General features: G+C 40.7%; 2 protein-coding genes across 2 annotated transcripts in view; one reads left to right on the top strand and one right to left on the bottom strand.

Annotated features, from left to right (window-relative positions):
* TSPAN5 (tetraspanin 5) overlaps positions 1–8,344 on the top strand; it is an 85,668-nt gene extending 77,324 nt beyond the window's left edge. The window contains exons 4-8 of the mRNA XM_086611445.1: positions 505–675; positions 2,742–2,867; positions 5,999–6,046; positions 6,176–6,292; positions 6,862–8,344. Of these exons, the coding sequence (XP_086467571.1) occupies positions 505–675; positions 2,742–2,867; positions 5,999–6,046; positions 6,176–6,292; positions 6,862–6,927 (528 nt within the window). The 3' untranslated portion in view covers positions 6,928–8,344. The remainder of the gene's footprint in view (positions 1–504; positions 676–2,741; positions 2,868–5,998; positions 6,047–6,175; positions 6,293–6,861) is intronic.
* A 6,943-nt stretch (positions 8,345–15,287) lies between these two features.
* The window catches only part of RAP1GDS1 (Rap1 GTPase-GDP dissociation stimulator 1), a 218,129-nt gene continuing 207,263 nt past the window's right edge, over positions 15,288–26,153 (bottom strand). Inside the window, exons 15-19 of the mRNA XM_086612508.1 lie at positions 25,320–25,445; positions 24,185–24,324; positions 20,946–21,072; positions 19,503–19,631; positions 15,288–15,830 (exon numbers count right to left, since the gene is read on the bottom strand). Of these exons, the coding sequence (XP_086468634.1) occupies positions 15,703–15,830; positions 19,503–19,631; positions 20,946–21,072; positions 24,185–24,324; positions 25,320–25,445 (650 nt within the window). The 3' untranslated portion in view covers positions 15,288–15,702. The remainder of the gene's footprint in view (positions 15,831–19,502; positions 19,632–20,945; positions 21,073–24,184; positions 24,325–25,319; positions 25,446–26,153) is intronic.

Genomic DNA, 26,153 nt, shown 5'->3' with positions numbered 1-26,153 from the left:
ACATTCCACTCCGACTTAGTCATCAATTAATTTCTGCTGTTACCAGTTTTTGCTTTGTCTGCTTAGACAAAGCTTTACCAATGAGGATGCCTAAAGAAAGTCGTTTACAAAGCGTTTCACTGGCACTCTTGGTTGTTTATGCCTTTGAAAATGTAAGTGCCTACATAAAAATTTCAGATGAGTACTCAGAGCGCCCCGCAGGTGGTGAGTAGCCTTTGAAATTTACAGTGAATTCTCTTGGAACTCTTTGAAAATCCTAGTGAAATGTCCAAAGTTTGAATTCGTTGGCATTTTTATTACTTGTTAGAACAGAATTAAGATTCCTCTTCTACAGCCCTAATTATAAATGGTGTATTTTTAATTTAAAATTTCCTGTGTGCTGATATAGCTTAAACTTGCACTGAAACAGATAAAGCCCTAACACTGGACATAATTGTGAGCCTTGAAAAATAAGTTTTTCATCATAAAGCAAAACAATTTAAACTTTTTTATTTTTCTTCATAGTTTTCTGTGTTTCTTGGAATTATTTTCTTCTTGGAGCTCACTGCTGGTATTCTAGCATTTGTTTTCAAAGACTGGATAAAGGACCAGCTGTATTTGTTTATAAACAACAACATCAGAGCATACCGAGATGACATTGATTTGCAAAACCTCATAGACTTCACACAGGAATATGTAAGTTGGACTATGTTTATTTTTTGGTAAAGCTTACTTTAAAGAAATACCTGCTCTATTTTTTGACTTCCTATCTGTTTGGTTTCTTCAAGGAACAACAGAAATATTCTAGCGTGTAATACTTTTTGAATATATATATATGTTTCTCTTTGCAGAACTTCTGCAAGCACACAGCACCTGTGAAAAGTGACTTATTTGTCATGTATGGCTGAGCAAAACAAGGTGGAGAGCTGGGGTGGTTTATTCTTGAAGACTTAGAGATAGTCTGTCAAATCTACACGTTAACCATCAGTGTCTCGTGTTCAATTTTTTGGAGCATATTCCATATGTGTATGAAGATATTTTAGCGTTGTTGGGGGGAGGAACGTTAAAAATATTTTATTGTAAAAGCTATCACATCTGTTTAAAAAAAAAAAAGGAATCCTTTTCTGAGCTTAGTTTGGTTCAGAGATGAATGTTGGTGTAGTTTTAGCAATATTAGAGGTGGTACATCACACTGCAGAGCGGCAGAGGTGTTGAGCTGGTCTGAGTGAAACTACAATATTATTGCTTTTTAAGTAGACTTAGTGCAATTCACCTGACAAAGTGGGCAACTCAAAGTTCTCACAGAAAATCTCTAAATGACGCTACATCTACACGTGGGAGGGAAGGGTGAAGCCAGAGATGTGCATGCTTGTGTGGGTTAAGCTCTGTAATTTATCAGCATGTGTTTAAAGGTGTCTTGCACTGATGTTTGCACACCAAGTTACTCTGCCAGTACCTTCTTGCTCCAGTACTCAATTCTGGCCTGTGTTGATGAGCTCCTCTTTGAATTTGGCCCTGTGTAGCTAACATGGTTAAGCACTGGCTTACTAATTTTTGTACCTTCTGCAATTAAAATAAGTTCATTCAATGTTTGATTTACTTCTGTATGCCTTGGGGGAAAAATGCTAAGTGAGTAAGGAACAGGATGTGGACCCTTGCACTGGTATGAATCTTGTCCAGTTGGGAGAAGGTCAGAGGTCACTACAGTCTGAACGCAGTCATATGCTTGTATGCAACCAAAAGGCTGCAGCCCAGTCTTCCAGGCACTAAATAAAACTTGCTCTCCTGCTGGATTAGCAAAGTCAGGGGCAGCATGAGTCTGGAGAGCAAGCTACTTTTTCAGCTAGTAGACATGATGCTTGAAGACAACACATTCAGCTATTGCAAAGGGAACTGTGCTACGTGTAGAAAGAGAGAATTGCCATTCCAATGCTTTTAAAAATGTAATTTGTTTGGGGCTTTTTGATTTTTTTTTTTTTAAGTTGACATAGATGAGTTTATTGGGCTAGCTCCTTAAATGCTGTGAACTGTTTTTGCTCTACTGATCTTCAGTCCCTTCTTTGTATGTTCAACAAGTCTTAACGATTCTTTCTATCTTCAGGATGTTTTGCCAGAGATTAAGCCTGCCATTTGGCGTATTTACTTTTTAAAGGATTCTGCCTGCCTTCAGTAAAGATGTTATGTGTGCAATGTGTGATGCTCAGGAAACAGTGTGTTCGTACTGTCTGATATGCAGCCAGGCAAAGATTCCCTCAAACTGGCAGAAGGAGTAGCTAAACCAGTGTAGCCCTTGGAGCTGATTAGTTTTGTTGAGAACCCAGGGCACATTAGGCTGGACAGTATATCATGTTCTTGGCTCTGCTGTCCCTGGGGCCTGAGCTTGTAGGCCTGTGGTGTTGTGTAGGCTTATCAGCTCCCTCCACGGGTTTCTCTCCAGAAAGCAGCATTGCAGGGTGTGAACATGACTTTAATCACATGATGATTTTAGAACAACTTACACGTTTGGAATGGTCATTTAAAAACAAACAAACCAAACCAACAAACAAACAAAAAAAACCCCAAAAACACACTCAAAACCAAACAAAAAACCACCACCAACAAAAACCCCACCCACAAATGAAAACAAGCCCACTTCAATGAAACCAGAGGGAATCTCAGATTTTGTTTTGAAAGCTAGGGGGAAACTGACAGCAATGATGCGTGTTACTGATGCTGAGATTTGTTCGTTCTGAAAGTCAAGAAGCTCTTCTTTTTTGTTCTAGTGGCAATGCTGTGGGGCTTTTGGAGCTGACGACTGGAACCTTAATATTTACTTCAATTGCACAGATTCCAACGCAAGTCGAGAGCGCTGTGGTGTGCCGTTCTCTTGCTGCACTAAAGACCCTGCCGTAAGTGACAGTCAAGAGGGTAGGACGGGTCTGCTGTTCCAACTTTTTACCATTCTATATTTATTTTTTTTCTGGAAGTCATGCATGATCATTACCTTCTCACCAACCTGTATTTTTTTTTGGACTTGCAGCTCAGGTTAACCACTAACTCTTCTTCAGTCAGCAAAAATCCCGAGCTAATTTAAGTCTTTATTGTATGCTGTTTGCTGCTTCTCATTAGAATGAGAGAACTATGGGCTTGGCTGAACATACGTATTAATTTTAGCACGTATAAACAGCAGAAGCCCTTAATGAGTTGAAGGATATGAACTTTCAATTGAATATCAGAATATTTAATTCGCTGCCTTAAATAACAGCAGTTCTAAGATCAGATACCCTAAAGCAAGTATTACTCATTATTTAAGGCAATATTCAGAGGTTGCAGCCAGTTTAACCCAATTTGTGCTAGATACAGTAATAAATAAGTCTGTGCCCTGAGGAACTGACATATGTTTGCATTGGAATCTTGAGTCGGGTATGGACATCTTTACACGCTCTTTTTTTTTCCCCTTTAAAATTACTGCTTGTCCTACAGTCACCTGAGATCAGACTTGAAAGGTCAGAAATTGTTTGAGGGAACATCTTTTTGGTAGATTTTTGTGTCTTTTTAAGCAATTATAGTTCTGGATCATCAAGCAGAAAATGTTGGAGCCATGCATTACTAGTATGGACATGATCAAGAAGGAAGAGTAAAGTGTAGGGAAGCAGTTCACTGACAGTGAAAGGCTTGGAATGGGGGTGGGTGTGTGCAGGGAAACTGTTATGTGGCTAACACTGCATACATTTGACTTTCATATAGCTTAAAAGAAGCAGCCTGTGAGTGCTTGTGTTACCTAGTAGTTCAGGTGTGGCTCTTTCTCCACCTGGAGTGACTTAAGAGTTCCTTGAATGTATGAGTCTGTAGCATTGACTAAAGTTAGGCAAGTTGTCAACACTCAGGTGCTTCCTGCCTTGCTAATGCAAAGCAGTCACTGCTCCCAGCATCCAGTCACTATTGCTGCTCTCCTGCTCTCTCTTGATAAGGCACTGCCACTTGCACAAGCTGCATTCTGGTTCCTCTGCAGTGAACATGTCTTTGCAGTAGTTTGAATCTTTCTCAAAAGCATGTTTTAATGAAATATTAAAACAAAGTGGAAAGTAGGTTAGGCTCAAGCATTACATTATGCTTAGGATTCCCCCTACTGTTTGCCTGTCTGGCCACCCACACAGAGAGGTCATCACAACCCAGTTTTGAAAATATAGTTGTTATAAAACCAAACCAGTGACAGCAGTACCAGGTAATTCTATAAATACATAATCCATGCTAAAGTTATCTCTTTGTGTCTGTATGGTTATGCAGTTTCTTAGGGGGTGATGTAGCAACCAGAAATTGAAAGATAAGTATTTCTTATTCATTGTAGGGAAGCAACATGCTTAATTGCCTTTGAAATAAAGACTAAAAATTAGTAATATTTCTAAAAATAAAGTCGCGCCTATAATGGATATAATTGTAACCCAGCTGTGACAGGTTAATTGCAGTGATAAACAAGTATATTCTGTGGGAAGGCAAACTTGTCCGTTTTTGGAATTAGGATGCAGTGTTGGACTGATGCAAAAAGCTATATGGAGGCTTTATTGGACAGGACTTAGTTTCAGTTTAGCTTTTAGTTTAGCTTAAATCAGGAAGTGGTAAGTTTAAGGTAGGCCAAAATAAGTTTCCTTTAAAATGAATTTGGACTTCTATAGTTCACTTTGCTGTAGTTTAGCAGGTCGAAACATTCTGAATTCCTGTACAGGCAAGGCCTAGAAAAGTTGATTTATTTCCATTTCATTCTCTATGCTTTCTTTCGGTTAACACGTTCCAAGGCTAAAGTCAGAAGACTAATGATAAAGCAAGTGGGCATTCAGTACAAAGAAGAAAGCTTAAAATCCCTCTGCTGGAATCTTATGTACTTTTACAGCCTTGAAGTGCATGGCACTGTTATATTTTTAAACCCTGGAAGAGAAGCATTCATCTCATTAAAAGATACAAATTGTTCAGATGGTAAAGGTCCATTGAGGGAATCCAGCTTGGGTAACTGATGGGATGTGACCTGTTGATGTACTTCCTGCAAAGTGAGGAAACACTTAGAGGAGCTTTAACTGCTGACAGGAGGAGATATCTTTTTCCATATGGCTTGTATATAAGATGTATTTCTCTGCTGGCTGCCTTTCTTACTTCCCACAATTTGATTAAATTGTGGTGTTCAGTACACTAGCTAAGATTGGCTGATTTTCTCACTTTCTTGAGTAGTCCCTTCTGCTCTCTGTTATTATATGAGCCAATAAGGTAATATTTTGCTGCCATTGTGGCTGACACTAAAAGTAGTCACTTCATTTTATTGCCCTGATATAACTCTGTGTACAGAGTAAATGCAGCTTCCACTGGGTAGCACTTGTTTGCTAGGAAAAGTCTGCCTTAACTTATTTCATTACCTGTACTTTTAGAGTGGTAAATCAGAGGCAATAGGAGAAAAACCAAGACCTCCTTGCCCATTGCTGTTGAGCTCCTGTAAAAAAGAACAGGCAGTAGGAACACCTTACCCCATCTCTTCTTTTTGCTCCCTAGTTTTTGTAGTGGAACTCGGTACTGTCTATATTTCTACAGACATCCTCAGTAAGAACTTGCAGCTTCTGCAACAGAACTGCATCATCTTACCTCTCCACGCTGCACAGACTGAACCCTAAAAATGTTAACAGTAGTCTTGGCATATTTTTCAGTATAGACAAAACCTTTTCAGCAGAAGGTTCTTTCACTTAAAGTAGATGATCCCTAATCCCTTTACTTTGACTTCTGAATGCTTATGTCTGGAACATGGAGTTCACCTCGGTGGAGGGCTAGTCTTCCCAGCTTGCTGCCCTGAGAGCTGAAAGTATTTTTTGACGGCTTGCTTTTGTTTGTTGCAAATAATTAATAGCACTCAATGGAAGAGGAAGGGGTTTTTAAAAAGCAGTATGGTAACCAAAGTTAGAGTGATGGTCTTACTACATACAGGACTAATACTGGGGAGCTGGGAGAAGGTGTTAGGGAGACACCTCACTGATTGCGTCTTCTGTCTCTCTCTTTCTCCTAGGAAGATGTTATTAATACTCAATGTGGCTATGATGCAAGGCAAAAACCAGTAAGCATTTTTTTTTTTTCTAAACGTGATATCTTAAGGATCTGAATCCATCTGGCAAGAACAGGTTATTCTTCTGATGAGATAGTTGAATGTAATTATCTCTGTTTTCTTCCCTCTTCTTCTTGGCAGGAAGTTGATCAGCAGATTGTTATCTACACCAAAGGCTGTGTCCCTCAGTTTGAGAAGTGGTTGCAGGACAATCTTACAATAGTTGCTGGTATATTCATTGGGATAGCATTACTGCAGGTAAACATCATGTTCCTTTTAATCAGTTACACAGAACAACAACAGATAAATAGAGTATATGAGGGGGGAACTATATCTGAGAACTGGAAATACAGTGTTAGTTGCACTTAAAAATGTAACATTTTAAGTGAGGGGAGATAAATGCATGAGGCTTTCTTTGTGTTAAGCAGTGTTTAATTTTTATCTGTAGGCATGTATTTTTTTTCAACTGTCTGCAGGTCAAAACTAACACTCTATGTTAAAGATTAGGTACAGATTTTTAAGCCTGTACAGACCTAGTGCTTCTGATGATGCTTAAATGAGCAGTGAAAAGCATTTCCAGTTGCTTTTATGAAGCAAGTCTAGAACTGTTCAATTTCCTGGAACCCAGTGGCACTGTAAAAATACTGAGGTTACAAGAGTTTTTTGATATTCATCCTTCTTCCTACACTTTAACATTAATCCTGTTAGTTTGATTTCTAACTTTCTGTTGCTTGTTTTCATATCAAAGTTCTGTGTAACCTAAGGAGTTTGCCTGTGTGAAAAGAGTTGTCTGATGCTCTAAATGAATAAACTGTTGTCTCTTCCAGATATTTGGGATATGCTTAGCCCAGAATTTGGTTAGTGACATTGAGGCTGTCAGAGCCAGCTGGTAAAACTGCTGAAGTAACCACAACAAGACACTGGACAACTGAAACCCTCTGAAACCTCCAGTGTGTCGCTCCGACACCAAGCTGTATGGACATGGGTGACAGGGAAGCCTTCTCTCCCAAGTAGTCTCAAGTCTAAGTTCCTGATTTGCAGTGAACTCATGTTTCTTTGGGGTGGGGGAGAGAAGAGTGGGCTATTTAAAATCTGCTGCTCACTGACTTTTTTTTTTTTGTTTTAAACCACCAGTTTGAAAGCTGTTGAGCTGTGAATCTCTACTGTATTCTTGATCCTGAGTAACAAGTGGACACTTTTTTAAATTGGTGTATTCAGTGGGACAGAGTTGCATCGTTGTAATCTGTGGATATGCTGTTCATTCTTCGTGTCATGAGCTCTCCAATAGCTGCCAAATATTCCTGAGATGGTCTCTCTCCTCACCACTCTGTAAAGGAACAATCTTGTTTTCACAGCTAAACATAGCTAAAGGCCTAAACCCATCAAGCAGGAAGCAACTTTCTATGCATCTATTGTACAGTAAAAGAAATTGTTTTTAAAACAAAGGAAATTTTTTTTAACACGAGCTTCCAGCCATCTTTCTGTAGTACTTCGAGGTTGGAATCAGCAAGCTCACGGGGAGAACTTCCTAATTTATCAACATCTTTCTTCCTTTCTCCACCCTTGTGTGAAGGGAAAGGAGTTTTGTATTTGACAAACAAAGGCTGTAGAGCCTTTGGTTGCTGCCATAACTTAGGACATCAGTCTCTTAAAGCAAGAATGGGATATAACTGTATAAATGTATGAAAGCAGTGTGGATGTTGAGTCCAAGTGAATAATATTATTCAAAGAATGAATTATATATTAACTTAAGAAAAATCAAAACATATGTATCTGATACGGCTAAATTTTTTGTTTCTCTGGAATTTAGTGTAACCTAATGTATTTAGGGACCTCACTAATATTAATGCTTTGATATACTTGTGCAAAACTTCTTTTAAGATAATTCCTTGGTCTGTTCCTAGCTGAGGCTTTGGTCTTTCTTTTTTTTCCTTTAATTCTTTCTACTTGCATGAGCTGTGGGGTAAGAATCTGTGACACTCCAGTGCTTTAAATCTGTGCATATGTTTTAATACAGTCTAATCCGAACTTATTTATTGGTAAATGCATGTGATTATGGAAAGATCATATCCCATTCCCTTGGAAGTTGGAGAGGACAGCTTTTGCCAGAGTAAATGCTTACCTCCAATGAACAAATCCTTGCTATGGACATGTCTCCCTTTGTTGCTCTAAATGCAACAAAAAGCTTTCCTGAAGCAGTGGAATAAAAGTTTTAAAATAGAAATGTGTATTGGAATCAGCCAAGACAGACTCTTTTGGGTTCGACAAAAGAGAGTAGAATTTGGAAAAAAAGCACAAATAGTGGAAGAATTAGATCAGACTCCATCCAGCTTAGAGTTTGTGATTCGTTCTTCTTCACTAATAGTGAACTTGCAAACCTGACCATGGCTTGGGGAGTTTTATTGCACTTTGTATGAATTTAGCTTGTTGTATGACCCTTCTCAGTATCTGCCGAACCAGTCCTGAAAGCTGTGAGCTCTCAGCTCCTGCTTTGGTCAGACAATGGCAAAGAATGTGTAGCACCTCTTTGTAAGAGCTTCACATCATTGAGATGAGTTTCCTAAAATGAAGTATATGGAGTAGAAGAGACGGATACATTGCTTTCAAAGCTACCCTGTTCTGGGGGATGGATAGAGGGCTGGTCTGATGACCTATTAAGGTCCCTTCTGGTCCTGTGACTCTTAAACATGTGAGTATATGTACCCTTGCACATTTTGCCTTTTTGTGCTTTAGTTGGCCGTGTCTTTTTCCCTCCGAAGGCTGGTGGTAGGCACACCAGCACTCCACAGATGCCGCAGACAGTCCTGTTGTCCTCCTGTCTTTGAGCATTACCTCATCCTCTTCTGGTTAACTCCCACTGACTGGCTCTGAATCAGGCAGCCTCCGTATCCCTTGGTATCTGCTGTTAAAGGCCAGCCATGACTCAGAGTAATTTTTTTTTAAAGCCTTTGAAAGCAATTATAATTCACTGTCCTTAATAAAGTTGGTTCCACCTCACCACAGTGTTATGTTTTTCTTAGCCACTCCTCAACTTGAGGAGTTACTGGTGTTTGTTTCCCCCCAAAGGGACACACCGTTTTGCCTGATAGCAGCAGGGCAGACAGATCAGCAGCACCAGTGTTGCCACACTGAGAAAAAATGGTGCAGAGAGAAATCAAGGAAGTGTGATTGAGGAAGTATCCCCTCCGCCCAAGAGCCTTGATTGTAACCCAGCGCTTTGGTTTGGAGAAAAAAGAAAAAAAAAAGCCTACGTTACAGAAACATTCCTTGTTTCCACTGGTCTTGAATACTGCTGTTGCTGCTGTAAGCTTCTGAAGACAACTTCATTCTTCTACTTGAACTTCTGCAGTTGTACTGTATTGGCCTTCTGTCTTGTCACGCTGTTCTGAGTTCCAGTCTGCTGGACATGCCATTGGCAGTGTCAGACTGATAGGAAGGTAAACGCTCTGAGGTGAGCAAATCTTGCACGTGTACACACAAACGTGCAGCACTTCTGCTGAGTCCCAGAATGACTGACTGTTCTTATAAAAACCACTAAATAACTTATTTTTCTAGAGCTTGTCTTTATTGCTGCAGATGCTGATCCTCTCACCTTCCCCGCTCCCAAGAGATGCTCTTATTTTCCACATTTTTGCAGTTGTCTGATGGACGCATACTGAATGTTCAGAATTAGCTGTCTATGTTGCACATTTAAATCCCACGTTTTTTGTCTACAGATTGGGTAAGGTGTCCTGGAAATGCCCCATCAGCAGCTACTCAGCAGCTGAGGTGTCCAGTTTAAAAAGCTTGTGGGAGGCCTTGGAAATCAATCTATTGTTGTCAGAGCCTGCAAGCTTTCTTCCAGGAAACTTTGTGAAAACTTCAGGTGAGCTGCAACAAGAGCACAAACTGCTGCCTACGTGGGCTCGTTTTCTAAAGCAATAGGCTATGGTAGGCAGTGATGACTTCTTGGCCATTTCTAGCCTGCCTGGTGTCTTGGTGGGGTAGATGTGAGTTCAGAGGCCAGTCTAACTATCTTTAATGTGCAGTAGTTGTTCAGAAATTTGTTGTCAGGCTTATGGCCCTCGTTGAGTGTGAAACAGCTCTGTTTGCTGGGTGATTCTGTGGGACGGTGGCGTTGCTAACGAGAGGTCTGGTAGCTTCAGCAGTAGTAGCCCTGGCTTTGAAGCCATTTCCAAATTCCCCACTGAGCCCTGCCACAGGGCACCACAGTCCTTGCACCTCTGCTTTCTAAACACTGTCCGTATTTACAGGCCTTTTGGTTGTTTGATCTCTCTTGGTTTTGGTTTTTGAGGTTTGGTTTTTTTTTTTTTTTAATTAATAGCCTCATGGACAAATGTTTGATTTGTCTCCGTGTGTCTGTTTCAGTAGCAGTAGGATCTCTTTGCTTCAAAACCCATGATTTTGATTGTGCCCCTTGGAGCTGGAAGCTGCGGAGATGCTTGCTCAAGCGTGCTCTGTCCTGAGAGCCGCCTTCTCTCCCCTTGGAGAGAGATGGGAATGGTAGTTCTGGTGCATAAATAGCGTCCGAAATGTAGATAGTAGCATGCAGAACAAACGAGTCTTGCACAGGACTGCTTTTCACCTTACAAGCGTGCATGACGGGTACGGACGGTGCCCACCGCCGGAGTCGGCTGGTGGGAGCCGTGTGGCGGCTGCGGCGGTGCCTCCGCCGGAGGTGCGGCAGGAGCGCAGCGGCTGCACGCCCGCTGCAGCGGCCCCCGGGGAGGCAGCCCCAGGCATTAGGGCAGCGTTGGGCAGTAAGGTGGAGGGTTGGGGTCAGCGTCCCCTGCTGCCTATGGGAGGCTGTTGTCGCTTGCGGCAGGACTCAACATGGTGCTTCAAGAACTGTCCTGGGCGTTAATCTGCATTTTTACTACTTTAGAGATGCCCTTGGTAAAACTGATGTGAGTTGAGGATGTTGGGTACAAGAGAAGCTCTCACGTGAGTGTTTGATTGCGTTTCCCTTCTTGCTGTGTGTGCCTTTTGGGTGCATTGAAATGGCAGTTCTGCCTAGGAAGGAGATTTGATCTTGACAGGTGTCAAGCACTGTTGAAGGTTCCAGTTCCTCCCTCCCGTTTTTGTTTTCTCTCTGAAGCTTTTCCAGATATCTGTAACTGGTCATGAAACTATCTAAAGCAAACAGAATAAAACTACCCTGTTGGACTGGACTCATTAGCTACCAAATTTTGACACTTGAAGAACAGAAAAAAAATTAAATACCTGTCTCCTTTAACATGCAGTATAAAAATAAGTGGTGTGACTACTAGTGTGCACCAGGCAGCACTGCTAGCTCTTTTGTGTTCTGGCAATATAAATGTGTTAATAAAAAGATCCATCCATATGTGTGTTCATTTTCATGCTGTGTACATAGTAGAGATGGACCTGATACTGCCTTGAGCTCTGGGGAGACTGGGATTTGGGTGTGTGACTCAGACCCGTCTCTGATACGTATATTCCAGATTAGTTCCAACTCAGTCTCTCTCTCTGGTTCATCCTGGGGTGTATGGCAGGGTGTCGATATTTACCCTTTGTGTATCATTCCTTTTTATACGAATGTATTCTCTTGTGTTCCTTTTTTTATCAGTTGTAAAATTGATTGTAAAAGCCAAGTACACTTACCGATTGAAAGTATTGCTATAACAGAACTGCATGCCCAGTAGAGTTTGACTTGAGCGTTAGTTGTCTGATTTTGGACTGGTTACCTTCAGTCTAGGAGAAAAAGCATAGATCAGGTGCATAATGTATTACTTGTCATCTTTAGCATTAGACTGTGGTATTGTATCACATGCTGATCTCAATGGATGTAACTGGAGTCTACTTAGGAAGTTAATGCAACTTCCTGGTAATTCATTCTAAGCTATTGAAAGTGGTCTTGATCATGCTACTTGTGTTCATGGGTTTTTGTTTTTTAATAGAGGCATTTTTTAGGAATGTTTTAATACACTTATGATGGACAATACAATAGTTTTAATAGTTGTGCAGTATTCTGTATTTACTTGAAGTAAATCATTTTATATGCAATTTGTTAGATAATGACAATTTTATAAATAAAATTGCGTGAAATATGGTGTTGTGAATGTGTACTCTTGATGTAGCACTTAACATTACCAATGCAAAGATAAATTCATGCAAAATTCCTCCAGGAGAAGACCCTCTGCCTGACTTCCCCCAGACTAACAGGGGAAATAAATCCGCAAGTCTCTCGTATGCAATGTAGAATGTGTTCTAATTAAGACACAAAACACGTTATCGTGCCGCCAGCAGCTGCCCTTAAGTGAATAATAAGCTCATACGTGAAGAGCACATCCTCGTGTGAGGAGATCCCATACCTACTGTCAACTGTTGTTGAAGTCTCTGGCTAACGAACATGCTCTGCTTCTTTCTGACAGGTCGTTGGCGTTGCTCAGACTGCCCTGGCTGCTGGTTAGTACAACTGTTGGAGCTCTGCCCATAATCGTTTCAGTGACCCTGAAGTGTTGAGAAGTTGCTGCTTTGCAGGGGGCAGCACAAAGGGGATTTATCATCACTTAAACTTTTGTAAAGGGAGGTGGGAATTTCACTTTTCTAAGTGCAACATGCCCTAAAACAGAAGTAGTGAGAGCTGGCTTATTTTATTGTGCAGGTAAAAATGAGTAGTGATGTCTTGTGCTTGTTTAGACAGAGGAGGAAGCCGCCCAGTTTTTTAGGATTTCAAAAACTGTAGAGCAAGCTAATCCAATTCAATATCTCAAACGTACTGTTTTGTCCACAAAACAGCACCGTGACTGATCTTAAAGGAATGTGTCTGTATTTAAATTGAAGTCTAATGCCTTTTGCATATTTCAGCCATATACGTTTATCCGAACGTTATCAAAATGACTTTGCAAAATAAGAATGCAAATGTAGAGGCCCTTGGGTGGGAAGGGAAGAACAAAAGTCAACCAAAAAGAAGCGAAGTTGAGAGCATTGCCTAAAACATGCAATCGATGTGACGCGTTTGGATAAGCCATTTTCGTGATGGAGGGGGGGACTAGGAGCGGCTGCCTGCGTTCTGTCACACTCGTGGCAGACTTGCGTATTGTCTCTTGAAGTAATGCACTGGGGAGGTACCGCCTGCCCCGCGTAGTGTGGGAGCAGGGATGGTCTTAGCTTGGTTTGCTGTGGCAGAAGGCAAATGAGAAGGCCCAATGTCTGGTATCACCGTCGTAAAAATTGTCCGAGCAGCAGAGCACAAGCTTTGTTTGAATGTCATCTATCTACTAAACATCTAATCGGGACTACTGTCAGCAATTTCAGTTCAGTTGACTTCAGTCAAGTCAGTAGTGAAATGCACATGGTAGGTCCTGTTTCTCTTACTGAAAGAAGCTCAGAGGATACATGATTTACCAGCTACGTAGAAATGACCTGTGGGGCGCAGCGTGCCTAAGAGCAGTGCAGATTTGTGTAGGTAGATACAGTCTCTTCAATTACCTCCTCCTACTGCGACATAAACCCATTTTTGCCCCTGTGCAGGCTTTCCTTCCTTGTATAGGCTTAGCACAGGTTTTTACCTAGAAATGTAAGTCACTTGATACTCCATCTGGGGAAAGCATCTGGAAGTAGGATATCAGCATTGGCCTTTGTTTGTGCTTGCTGTGACAGTGGTATCCCTAATAAAAACTTGGTGATAAGGATATGGCTGATGCTTAACCTGAGGTCCAGTTAGACAACCACGTGAACAGCAATTTTGTTGGTGTCGCAGCTTTATTGGTTACGATCAGCTCGTGTGAGCACTTGCAGTTTATACTGATGTCAAACGGAGTAAGACTCTTTCTAGAACCAGGTAAGTCATTGATAACTGGTCTTTCAAATGTATTTTGAAATCTATTTAAATCAATAGAAATTATTTCCATGCCTGAGAAAACTTGGGCTGTCATGGGTCCACTGCGAACTGTGATGGTAAACGTGCTGGTTACGTTCAGCAGTGCAGAGGTTGTGTGTTATTCGGGGCCTCATGTCGCAGGGTCCTGGTACGTGTTCCACAGCTCTACGCTCTGTCAGTGCCTTTATTGCACTATTACGAGCAAATGTCTTCTGAATGTGCTGCTTTTTTAAAAAAAAATAGGAGGCTGTTGTACAGGTTAGTATTAGAGGCTTTTTCTGTGTGTTTCTGGCACTAGATTAAGTCGATGTGGAATCTCTGCTGCGTGAATACTCCTGTAGCATCTGCTGGGTTTTGGTACAGTCTGAGTTTAAACTGACTATTTGAGGCACGTTTCTTTTCATACTCAGCTTATGTACACAGTCTCTTTCCCATCATGACTGGCATCTTCCCATCATAGTGTCTGTGGGATAGCCAGTGGTTTCATGGAGCTGAGAAGTGAATTTGGGAAGGTCAAAAGCAGTGTTTTTGCAGCCGCATGGCACAGGATCGCATGGGTGCTTGGCCTCTGAGTTTGCCTCTTCTGCTGATAAATAAGGAGCCTGAAACTTCTGAGGCTGGCACTTCAGCACTGGGAGCGTGGAATTCACTTGAAAATGTTATAGATCTTATGATCTTTGTGCATTGTGGGCTTGATCAAGCTAGACAATGGTATTGCACAGTCAAAAATAACATGTGCTGGCTTGCTGGAAACTGCTGTCCCAACTGCTCCCTGTTTTGCCAAAGAGTCGTCTGCTGGTTTGCTCACTGGCATGTTATAAAACCTACAAAAGAGCAACTGTGAGATCAGATGCTTAAACTGGTAATTTCCCAACTCTTTTCCGTTTTTTCCTTTCCTAGATAGACTCTTGCATGCTGCATTTCTCCCTTGATGGGGTGTGTTGAAAAGTTGCTGCAAGATATGCCTTTAAAAATCCATCTACAAGAAATACCCAACAAAAACCCAATCCCAAGCAAGCCTGAGAGCACTCTTACCAACACGGCTTTATGGGATAAGCATTGTATAGTGTATTCCTGTTAAAATGCGCGATTGTTGAACCACAAAGTGCCTCTGTGTGAGCATACACAGTGAAAGTGGTTGGAATTGTTTCCTTTGTATTTGCTCAGCTGAAAAGCAGTGATTGCGTCGGGGCCAGAGCCAGGAACGAAAAGGGCTCCTCACCAGTGCGTGGTGGAGCAGTCGCGGCTTCTGCGTGTGAATACAAAAAAGGACAGACCACAGGATAAAGTGAGAGCACTGAAATCTTTATTTGTTACCTCTAGGTACCACGAGTTTGACATTAACAGGCAAGACCAGTGAATGAGCAGCAGTATATTGCATTCAAACCTGAATCTCCAAAGCACCAAAAATGGAGCTAGATTTACTTCTTAATCCTACAGTCAGCACACTAGCCTGGACTTGCTGCATCTTGTATTGTCCCTAATTTAGTAGTACGTTGTTACGCAGTTAGGGGGGGCATGAGGAAAGAGTCATTGTGTAGTACCACTTCTACGTCATCATAGGACTACAACATGCACATTCTACTATGTGGCCCAAGCAACAAGAATACAAGTAGAACAGTTACGGGTGGAGACAGGTTCATGTTAACACCACCTATGAATTTGTAGAAACCTTTTTGGACGGGTACCTACAGCAGTTCATCAATTTGTGTGGGAACGTTACACGCATGCACGAGTGATACAGTGGAAAACATAGCAGGAGCGGCAGCAGGACGGAGGACAAAGGTGAAATCTGTGATGGGATGCACTGGGAACAAGACCTTCCTCAGCTTTCTACAGCAAGTCTCTGCTCTGTTAGCGAGGCCTGCTGGGCAACAGTTTTGTTCTCATGGCTGCGGAGTTTTGATACGACTTCTAGAAATGCCATGCTCTGCACTTCCTTTTGGAGAGGTTCTGGAAAAAGAAGTAGTAAAAGAAACAGTGCTTTGTATGAGACAGGCAAAAGAACAGAAAAGGTTGGTGAGTGTGAGAAACTTCTTTACTGAATGGTACCCTGTACACACATAAGCACGCAAATGTGTGTGTTCACATAGTATTTTTTTTAACTTTTTTGAATTGCTTTTGAGGATGGAGAGAAAATTCTCGAGGCCTGGGGCATACACAGACTCCACAGATTTCTGGTAGAGACGAATGATGAAGCTTCTGCATAGCCATTAAGAAAATCCACCTGGATTGCATTGCAAAACAGATGCTTAGGAAGTAATTTTAGTGAAAATATTCTTCTGCTTTATGCCTCCAACTAGCCTGACCCAGTGAGCTTGCCTTGAGAGGTTCACTACTTAGTTTGTCCGTACCAAATCAGCTCCGGTTGTTTGTGTGGGGTTGTGAAGTAGCTGAGATGGTTCTTTAATGGGTATCGCCACTAGGTCACTGTTAGCTGTCCGTGTACGGGTCAGCTCTGAGGTTAATACAAATACAGTGTGGTGCATTGCCCAGTGCTGTGCGTGTGTACGCGGTGCTGATGTTTTACTCAAAGCTATGAGACACTGCTTTATGATTCCAATCCTGGATTGCACCGTACTTTGTATTAATAAGGAAAAGTTGGGAACAACCCATAAAATTGATCGATTTAAAAAAAAAAAGAAAAATTCTCAAAGCCCTGTGCTCTAGACATCTCACAGTTGAGATCCAAAGCAGTTGGTTTTGTTTCATGCCCTCTTCAGGCCATTCTAGTGAACTCCTATTTAGCAACAAACACATATTTTTTTGCTTCCCATGTGCTGCTGGGGTCCTAATCCCTGAGCTTCCCAGGAGAAATCCCAACCATCTGCTTCAGATAGCTATGCTGTACACTATGTGTATTTACTTTTTTTTTGTACAGCAAACTTTGTAATTTGTTTCCCTTCCTACCCACTTTCCTGTTCATGTTTTCAGTTTTCTTGCAGTTGAACTGTTACCATGTAAGAGCTGGGAACTCTCACACTACTGTGCACCTGGGAAACCTGTATATACTGAGTGATATTGGTGAAGCTGTTGGAATGGTAATGCTGTGCAAGCACTTTCTGCTCTCTTTTTGCTTCTGAGATATCATCATGTTTACGCAGATGTTACTGAACTGAATTTCAGGAATTTACTGTGCTTTATAGTGGCTGAATAGTTCTGCTTAACATCCATATTCCTGTGAGCCTGGAGACCCTCGCAAACAGAAGTGACTATGCCAGCTGTGAATGCTCTGCTTTTGCTGATTCTTTACGTTACATGTTTCCATTTTCCACTGTCCCCATTTTTCCCTCTTTCCATCCATTCACTCAGTTGCAAGAGCAATTTCCAGATGGTAAAAATCACATATGAATGTATATCTCTTCCCTGCTTAACACACAGCTGTTGGCAGTATCAAGTTAAATGTGATGCCAGATAGCCTGGAACAAAGGACAGTAAGAACAGCAGTCACTGGAGAATTAAACTTACCAGTCATGAAAACAGTGCAACCACTTCTAGTCTTTATGGAACTATACTGGGGTCAATTACTTTAAAATGGCTACACAGGTATGTTTACAGTAGAATATGGAAAGACATAAATATAAATTCTCACTGTGTGGAGACAGTGGTGAAAGTAAGTTTGAGGCAACAGAGCTGGGAGGGAGATGTATTTTAGTATTTTCACACATGTAAAGGGCAGAATTGGCTCTTTGATCCCGCCTCCCCACCCCCCCACCCCCCCTCAGTTAAAAAAAAAAAAGTTAATACTAGAGTTGCTCCGTTGTTACTCTCATGTACTCACTAATTTTACACAGGTCTGTTCATCAGGAAGCAGGGCTGGATACTGGGTCAGCCAAGTGCTGGGCCTTAACTTTATAGCTGCATGTTACAATAATGTTCTGTCTGTTCCCTGGGAGCAGGCTAAGATGCCTCATGTCTAGACAAAGCTTATAACGTGGTGGCAGACTGAACCATGCCAGTTGGATATTCCTAAAAAAAAACCCCTAAGACAAGACTGTTCTTTACTTTGGTGGTATAGAGAGAAAGGTATTTGACTTTTAATAACTCTGTCAGTCCTGCAGGTGACAAGGCTCAGGGCAGGGAAAATGCAAGAGTCAGGCAGAATTTCTGAGGATGACTATTTTAGTTGGAAGTAGCAGGAATATGCACAAGAATGTCATGGCGAGGCTGAGGGAACCTCTGCAGAAAGATGCCTGCTCTAAAACAGATGGATAATCCCAAGTGCAAAATGGCTCAAGAAGGTTGTTAGTAAAAACTAAATGACATGTCTAACATTACAGTGAACGCTTACTGGGAGCCATGTATCTTTGTACATAGAGATATATATATACTGCTCTAAACCCAAATATTTATTCCTTTAGGATGGCGGTCATATAGCATTCACTTGCACGAATCTACAGATCACCAGAGTTACAGTAGGCATGGTGAAGCTGTTTAAGGAGAACAAAAAAAAAAAAGGAGCTTTGTTTACAGAGACAGCACACACTTGGCTATGATAACTTTTAATCAATTCAATTGAATTGCTGTAAACTCATCTCTGGAGAACCTTCAAATGTTTCACACGTGGCAAGGCGTGTGCAGACAGGCTCCGAGTTTCCACCTTTCTGTACTTAATCCAGTTCTTTGTCATCTTAGTTGTCTGTATATTTCTGAAACCTTTCTGGAATGAAATTTTCTCTCCTTCCATAGAGTAAATACTTCTTAAAGCACTGAATGAAAGAAATGTGGCCACTTCTGGAAACCTGAGCTGGAAATCAAATTCCCAATAATACCTTGCTCCTTTTTTTTTTGTTTGTTTTGGTTTTGTTTGTTTGTTTGCCTCCACACAGATGGTAAGTTGCAATATCAAACCATAGGCTGCTACACCATCCTCAAAACAGTCTGACCCAGAGGGTTAGCTTGGAAAGATTAGACTTCAGTGTCCAGCACTGACATGTGTTAAGAGCATGTCCTGCTCGTCTTTCAAAGCGACCATGGACAGTTGTGCCTGGTGGGCCGAGTGTGTGAGGGCTTCGGAGAGAAGGACTCTTCCTAGTGAGGTAAGCATGAGGATCCCTCCTAAAGCAAGATTATAGCCTATGTGCTCTACTAAGTACTCGTTTGTGTGCATATCCGTCCCTGCAAACATTACCTGTATCTTTACTTGCTTCCTACCATTCTCGTAGGAATTTAAAACTATGAGTGAGGAGGCTCCTTGCAAACTTCTCTTTCACCATATTTTTCTTGACTAAGTTGACCAATAAAAAAAGCCATCCCACATCAATTACGGGGAACTTGCAGCTAAAAGTGAAAACAAAGTTCCTGTTATCTGCGTATTTGCAAAGAGAGCCTGATACTGTACAGTTCTAAATGCCTTTCATTTCTCTCCTGTCAGTTGAATCCTGCAGAAGCTGGAGTCCAATTTCTGCAGTTAATATCCAAAACTGAGTTAACAGCCTCTTTCTTGACACTGTAAGTAAAGACTATAAATAAAGTGTCATAGTAAGTTGAACCCTTCTGAGCACATGCATTGTGAACAGAGACCAGTCTCAGAGTGCTACTGCACACGTTCTATGTTCAGGCTAAAAAAGAACTAAGTTTAAACACAAAAATCTCCTCGGCAAGCAGCCCCTCCTGAATACTCACCAGATCCTATAAGAGCACAGATCAGCACCATGGAGTTGTATTTTATTTCTGGAGCACTCCTGTCGTCTGAGAGCAGTCTGTGTAGAATCTGAACAAGCTGAGCATTTTCAAGATCCTTTTCAGCAGTGACTGAAATACAAGTGAAAATGTGTAAATCTAGAAGTGCCGCTTGCTTTGATGCTTCTGTCTGTTAGCCGTTTATTGAAACATGGCTCTCCCACTGTAGTGAAAGTGATGCTGTGGTACGTAACTCATTGGCAACAGAACCACGTATCAGAGGGTATAATGATAGGAATCACAGCTCTTGCTATAAAAATGTAAAATAGCCTAACTGCTTGAAAGGACAATCAGAGTTTAGTGATAAAATCCAATCTTAAATGTGCAGTGAGCTGATGGAAAAGCACCAGAGTTTCTAGCTATTTGGGCCAACAGCTGCAATATTTCAGCTTTCAAGACTTCCATTTCTTGAATTTGCTTTTGGGAATTTTGTCTTGAGTAGATACAGATGGTGTAATTCTTGATTCAGTGGTAGAGGGAGCTCAGGGTCCATTATAAAGGCTGTGAAAAATTTTTCAAGATCAGAGTATGAGTTTTCTAAGAAACAATATATACTGAATTCAGGCTTGCAACCTTTAAATGTCTGAAGACAAGACAAAGAAGGGTTAGACGATCCATGTGAATAGGAACATTTTTCCTTTTAATTAAAACAATTCCGTGATGCATTGGCAGTGATTTGGAAGTTGAACATAGCATTCCTGTAGTACAATGATGGCAAGTGATGAAATCAAGAGCAAAAATATGTAATGTTGCCTGTTTAGTTAGTTAGCTTAGTTAATAAGCAAGCAAATAGGATAAACAAAACCTCTGTTGGGCATTACCTTTTTGTTTGGTAAGCTGAGGTACTACGAAGGCAGGTCAAGACATGCAATCATCTCTGCCTTCTTACGGCAACTCTTGCATCTACTTCTGTGGGACTTAATAAAGACATTTCGGGGGCACCATCCACCCCTTTGTGTATTCTGTAGCTCTCACTAATTAGGTAAGTGAAAGCTTTACTTCCATAAGCCCTCTCACATTCCAGTGTAGGAATGTAGTCAGGTCGTATTGTCTCCACTCTAAAGTATGATTTTTTTCTTAACCGTTAGCCTGTTGCATTTTCCCCAAAATCTGAAAGTTATGTTTGAGGGCCTTTCTGGCTTGTGTGATCACCTAGCAGAATGACGGAGCAGACACTGTATTACCAGCAAAGTCCAGTTTTCTGCGTAACCTTATTGCCTGCCTATGCCTGCACGAACTGCCATCCGTTTCCGTGCTACTGAAAGGCAGGTGGAAGGAGGAGGCTTTTCTACATTGCAGAAGAAGCTCGCACAACTCTCCCTCTACGACTTCCCTTGGGCACAGACTGGAAAGAAAACAGGTAGAGTTAACTGCTGGCATACTCACCTAACTCTAAAGCTGCTATTAGTGCCAGTGCAACGAGAGCTTCGTTTTGCATTATTACGTGTTCGCTGGTTGCCATGGTTACTAAATGCTTGATGCCACCACTCTGTACAATGGTCCTAATTACATCCTAAAATAAATAACACAGAAATGAAAAAAATCTGCATTGCACATGAACTGTATTAAACAGCAAAATTGTCACAGAGGCTATGTTACTTTTGGGTAAGGATACTTGTTGGCTTTATGCACATATAAGCACTTTATACATAAGTGTACATGCACGTAGGCTTATAAATTATCTGGTGTTACTCCGCAATTATAAGATGCAACCTGTTAAACCAAGCCAGTTAACCACATGATTCAGTTAAGACACACGTAACTAACTCTTTTCCAGGCTATCCTGTGTAACTCAAGTTCTCATCAGTTGCCTAACGAGTCCGCATTTTATGTCCAAACTCAGCTGGTGTTCCAAGATGACTAGTTTTCCCTCATTTATATTGTGATGTTCAGAGCAGCTTATCAAAAGCACCCAACAAACCACATATTTGAGATAAGGAGATGCAAGAACATATTAATAAAGTTATCAAATCCTTCATCTCCATGAATTTTCAGAATTTCTTCAAAATGTTCAGAGACACGAGATCACAGATATTACACCTTACTATGTAATAGAAATGGTGAACCTGAAAAAAGATTTTTAGAAATGGGCAGGAAAATGAGCAGCCTTTGCTTGAAGTAGTGTGGCATTTTCCTTCAAATATAAAGGAGGTTAGCAAAGGATAGTTATGGGACAACAATGTATTGGTTTCTGTTCTAAAGCCAGCAACTAAAATGAGTTGTTGCCCAGTATCTAGGAATCGAAAATGCTGACTACATTAAATGGCTTTGAAGCATTTTAAATATACAGCTGGGATTCTGTTTTCAAGAATTGAAAATTTGATCCAACTTATACATGTGACAAAAGATGAATAAAGATTTCTGGTGTCTGTGGGTCTCTGACTACTTGTTAATTATAATTTAATTAAGTGGCTTTGCACCTAATGCTTTCACCATTATATGTCCCAAAAATACTTGCAAAATGTTTGCCTGAAAATCAAGTAACTTGGCATGCCAAAAGGAAACTGTTAAAGGAGAAGTGGTTTGGATTTTATTATTTTATATTTGTCTGGTCGGTGCACAAAGTTTTGAAGTACTAGTTACTTCTTGAAATAAGAATCTGATTAAAATTTTTAATCCATGTGTTGAATTTCCATTTAAAGCACACATCCCTTTCTAACCCCAGCCATGAGTCAAAACTCATTAACTGATACATGTGTTTAGAATGATTTATGTTCCAGTGCTTGCACAGGCTATGCAGTGACATTCTTTATGCAAAGAAACATACACAACATGATCATAATCTCTGAAAATGGAAATATTTTTAGATAATCACACTGAAGATGCTAGTGGCACAAGTCACAGTCTAACGGCTCAAAAATTTCACATTTAAAACCTAATTTTTCTGAATGGCATAATGTACACCAGCACACAAGTACTTTTAGATTTTTTTTCCTTGCTTGCAATGATGTGTTTTATTGTTTGTGATTTTTCAGGTGGAACCCCAAAGTAGTTTTAAGACTTCATGGAATAATCTGGGAACTGCTAATTTCTATTTGATCAGTGTGGAATTCTGGCTATATAAGCCTTGGGAATCAATTGGCACCTCTGACATCAAAATCTTTTATTTTGTAGGTGAACATCACCCTCTAACAGGCAGTACCAAATAGATAGAGGAGATGACAGCAGTCAGGTTTGGTGCTACTGTGGCTTAACTCACAAGCACCTACTCCATTTTTTAGAATGAGACATAAGTTTTCTAAACCACTGTCGGCTTTGTAAATATTACCCCAAATCCTTTAAAATTAAAAAGCGAATTCAAATCTGATGTGTTGTAAAGAACCATACAGTCATACTCATATTGAAACCTAGAGGGCAGTAAAAGCATTAAAAAAACCCTGCTCTCAGCTCTATTTTCCTCTTCCAGTCAAGTTTCCTCCATGAGTACGTAAACCACACAAAAGTTCATCTGTGATAATTCTGTTAACTTCTGGTAGTAAGATCTACTTGATGCCATCAATATTGTCTCTGTGTTTTGAATTGAATTCAGTTTTCCTGTAGAGAGTATTGATTAAAAGCTTGCATCTATGGTAGTGTGTGACGTCTATGCATGCATCTTGTGGACTGTGCATGTGGGATGTAGAAAAAAGGAGAACTCAGGAAAAAACTGAAACTTGATCAGTATTAGAGGCTGAACATAAAACGGAGAATGGGCATTAGAAAGAGACAGTAATATTAGAAATCAGCAAAGACTGAAATCTCTGTAAGGCTGGTTGATTTACTTTTGGAGAGGCTCAGTACAGATCAGGTCCACAATATGTTTTACACTTTGCAAATGTCATGCATGAGTGAAGAGGTCACTGTTAAAACTCTGAGCTCTCCAAACCACACTTGCTATTCAAGCTCGGTCATGCAGCCTGTGTTCCTATCCATGAAAACACTTAATGAAGTCTGAGCCTGACATAGCTTATTTCCAGAGGAGATGCTTTTGTCCCTAAGGCTCTGTTTGGCCTAACACTGCCCTGAGCAAGGACTGTGGACTTGGGCTGCTTATGTAAGGGCGTTTGATTGATGCAAAGGTGATGGGGGGGACAGAACTCATCGGTCCCACAGTTTCTTTGAATGTCATACCTTTTGCCATGTACAAGCAATCTTCTGTTAGAATTCGGAATAAAGGATCATTTCTAATGATCTGTTAGAATCTTAGAACTCTGAAATATGCTGTATGAAGAGTAGAGGGACTGGATCTCCACTTTATATAAATACATAGCGAGATAATAACAACGGAGTGCAATGATTCTTCATACATAGCATCATTAAAACATAGAAAATGTGGCACGCTGAACTTCTACAGGATACTACACCAATAAAAATGAGTCAAAACTTAGCCATGTGAATCCTAGCAGTGTTCCTGCAACTCTGAAATTGTTTTGCTTTGTTTCATTTTTATTATTTTTTTTTAAAACCATGTAGTTCCAGTGAGCCTTTAAACCTGGAGCTGACTGGCCGGTCCCAGAGGCAGAGGAGATGTATTAAGCAACCTGGCTCTCTACAAGGATTACCTACTGTAGGCTTTGGCGACCAACACCAAGTGCAGAGGTAACTCTTAGTTCTTACAAGCTGAACTTTTTCCACTGCTAACTTACTTTTGATTTGCTGTGTCGTATAAGCGCAGAAAGTAGTCTGTTGGACTCTCCCATCACACCTGCGTGATCCTTGGCTTCACACCACTCCACCAGTCGTTCCACCAGTTTCACATTTTTGCCCAGCTGTTCAGCTGCTTCTGCTACATGTTGCCGGAGCCAACAACACAAGAAAAAAGTTGTCACTTTTTAAAGCCAGTGCTAGAAAAATAAGCTGAAAGTTACGAAGTAGGAGGAGTTTAATTAGAACTTCACTAGCTTGCGCTAGTAGTGGGAAAAGTCTATGTTGCATGGAAGCAAGTAAAGCCTCTCAAACTGGAAACAAAATATAAAAAAAATTCATAATTCAGTTTTTGAACACCAAAAAAGTTAAAACCCGGTTAAAGAGGCTTGTGCATTGATTAACAGTAGGGATAATACAGGTGATGTCACATTCCCTGGTGAGCTCGCTCAAACATTGAAAACAGAGAGGGAGCACTGTGATCAGTTAGATAAGATTTTACAGACTGTAAGTCATGTGAGTTTCTTCAATGAATTTCTATTTCACATCTAAACTTTGCTAGAACTAGAATGAATCTTTTGAAAAAATCTGCAGGACTGGGTCAAAAATAAATACTTGGCTAATTTATCTCATTCACTACTTTTGGTTTTTAGCAGACTTCTGATTTTACAAATCCTCATCCCAGAACAAGCTGTTAAACTAAAAGGTGCTTGCTTGTTCCTTTTGAAACCACAGTTCATCAATTAACAAGTCTGTTAATTAATTAGTCTGTTCCAAGCAGCTAGGTACAGCCAGAAAACGCAGTGTGTGAACAGCAAAACAGGAGTGATGATAGCGTAAAACTCTCACGCCTCAATACATACTTGTAATGTGACAGTGTAGGAGAGTTCTGAAGTACAAAAGTAAATAAGCATTTGACACCTATTCTGAGGGTCCCTGGTAGTCAATTTAGGAGTTCTGAAAAAAAAAAATCAACCCACGTTCCTCTTTCTTTGCATATGTATTAGATTTATCCAAGACTTCAGGAATAAAATTTTTTAAAAAATCCCCTCTGCTTCTGACTTGTAAGAATCTTGGCAGCATATCACAGACTGAACCAAAAAGAATCACTTAACTTAGAGAACAGTTTATTTTTACCTTGTGCATCTATTAACATTCTTAATGTTCCCAGCAGCTTGAACTGAACGGGGGGCATCTCCGATCTGAGAAATTTCAATACAGCTTCGGCAACACCAGCTGATAGCATCTTAGCCTTATTTACAACTGCATGAATAAAGAACAGGAATGATCTCAAGAACATTTCTGGAAGATGCAATTTATTTCCAAGATAGTCTTGAACCAAATTTTCAGACACAGTTTGAAAAATAGCTTGTGAACACAGACTTTAGGAACATGAGTGTGACAATACTGTGTTGTGGAAAAATGTCATGATTGCTAAGACACAGGTGTGAAATTAAGTGCTTTTTTCCTAGCATGCACATCTAATTTCCAGCGTTCACTCTGACTGTAAACTGAAGGCTAGTCTTTTGCCCTTTGGTCTAGGAAAGGAGTCTTCCACAAAATGCATCAAGCAGCAGCCTAGAATGGTACTTGCACCCCAAAATATCAGGAAACTTCTCGGATTCCCAACAACGCTCTTCTGTTTCACATAAGCAAAGGAACTAAAGCATCTAATTAGCAGAGTAACCTCTTACCCAGTTCCAGTACTTTATACAAACAACACTGTGGCCTGACATGTCTGGAGCCTGTAGTCCTACTATTCCTGTCCCGCCCCCCTCAACTCTTTCATCCCCTCCACTAGTCTACGTTCTCCACTTCCACAGAGCTCTCCGAAATATATGTAAGGTGCAAATTTGGTCCAATATTGTACTTAAAAAAAAAGTACTTATTTCATATTCAAAGTAGTGTTTAACAAGCAGTTTGTCACTGAAGCCAGCTACTCCTTGCTCATTTTTCTATAACAATATACAT

Source organism: Tauraco erythrolophus, chromosome 5 (genome assembly GCF_009769465.1).
Source record: "Tauraco erythrolophus isolate bTauEry1 chromosome 5, bTauEry1.pri, whole genome shotgun sequence".
NCBI classification, from domain to species: Eukaryota; Metazoa; Chordata; class Aves; order Musophagiformes; family Musophagidae; genus Tauraco; species Tauraco erythrolophus.
Note: the sequence above shows the minus strand (reverse complement) of the source record. Positions and strands in the feature narration are given on the sequence as shown.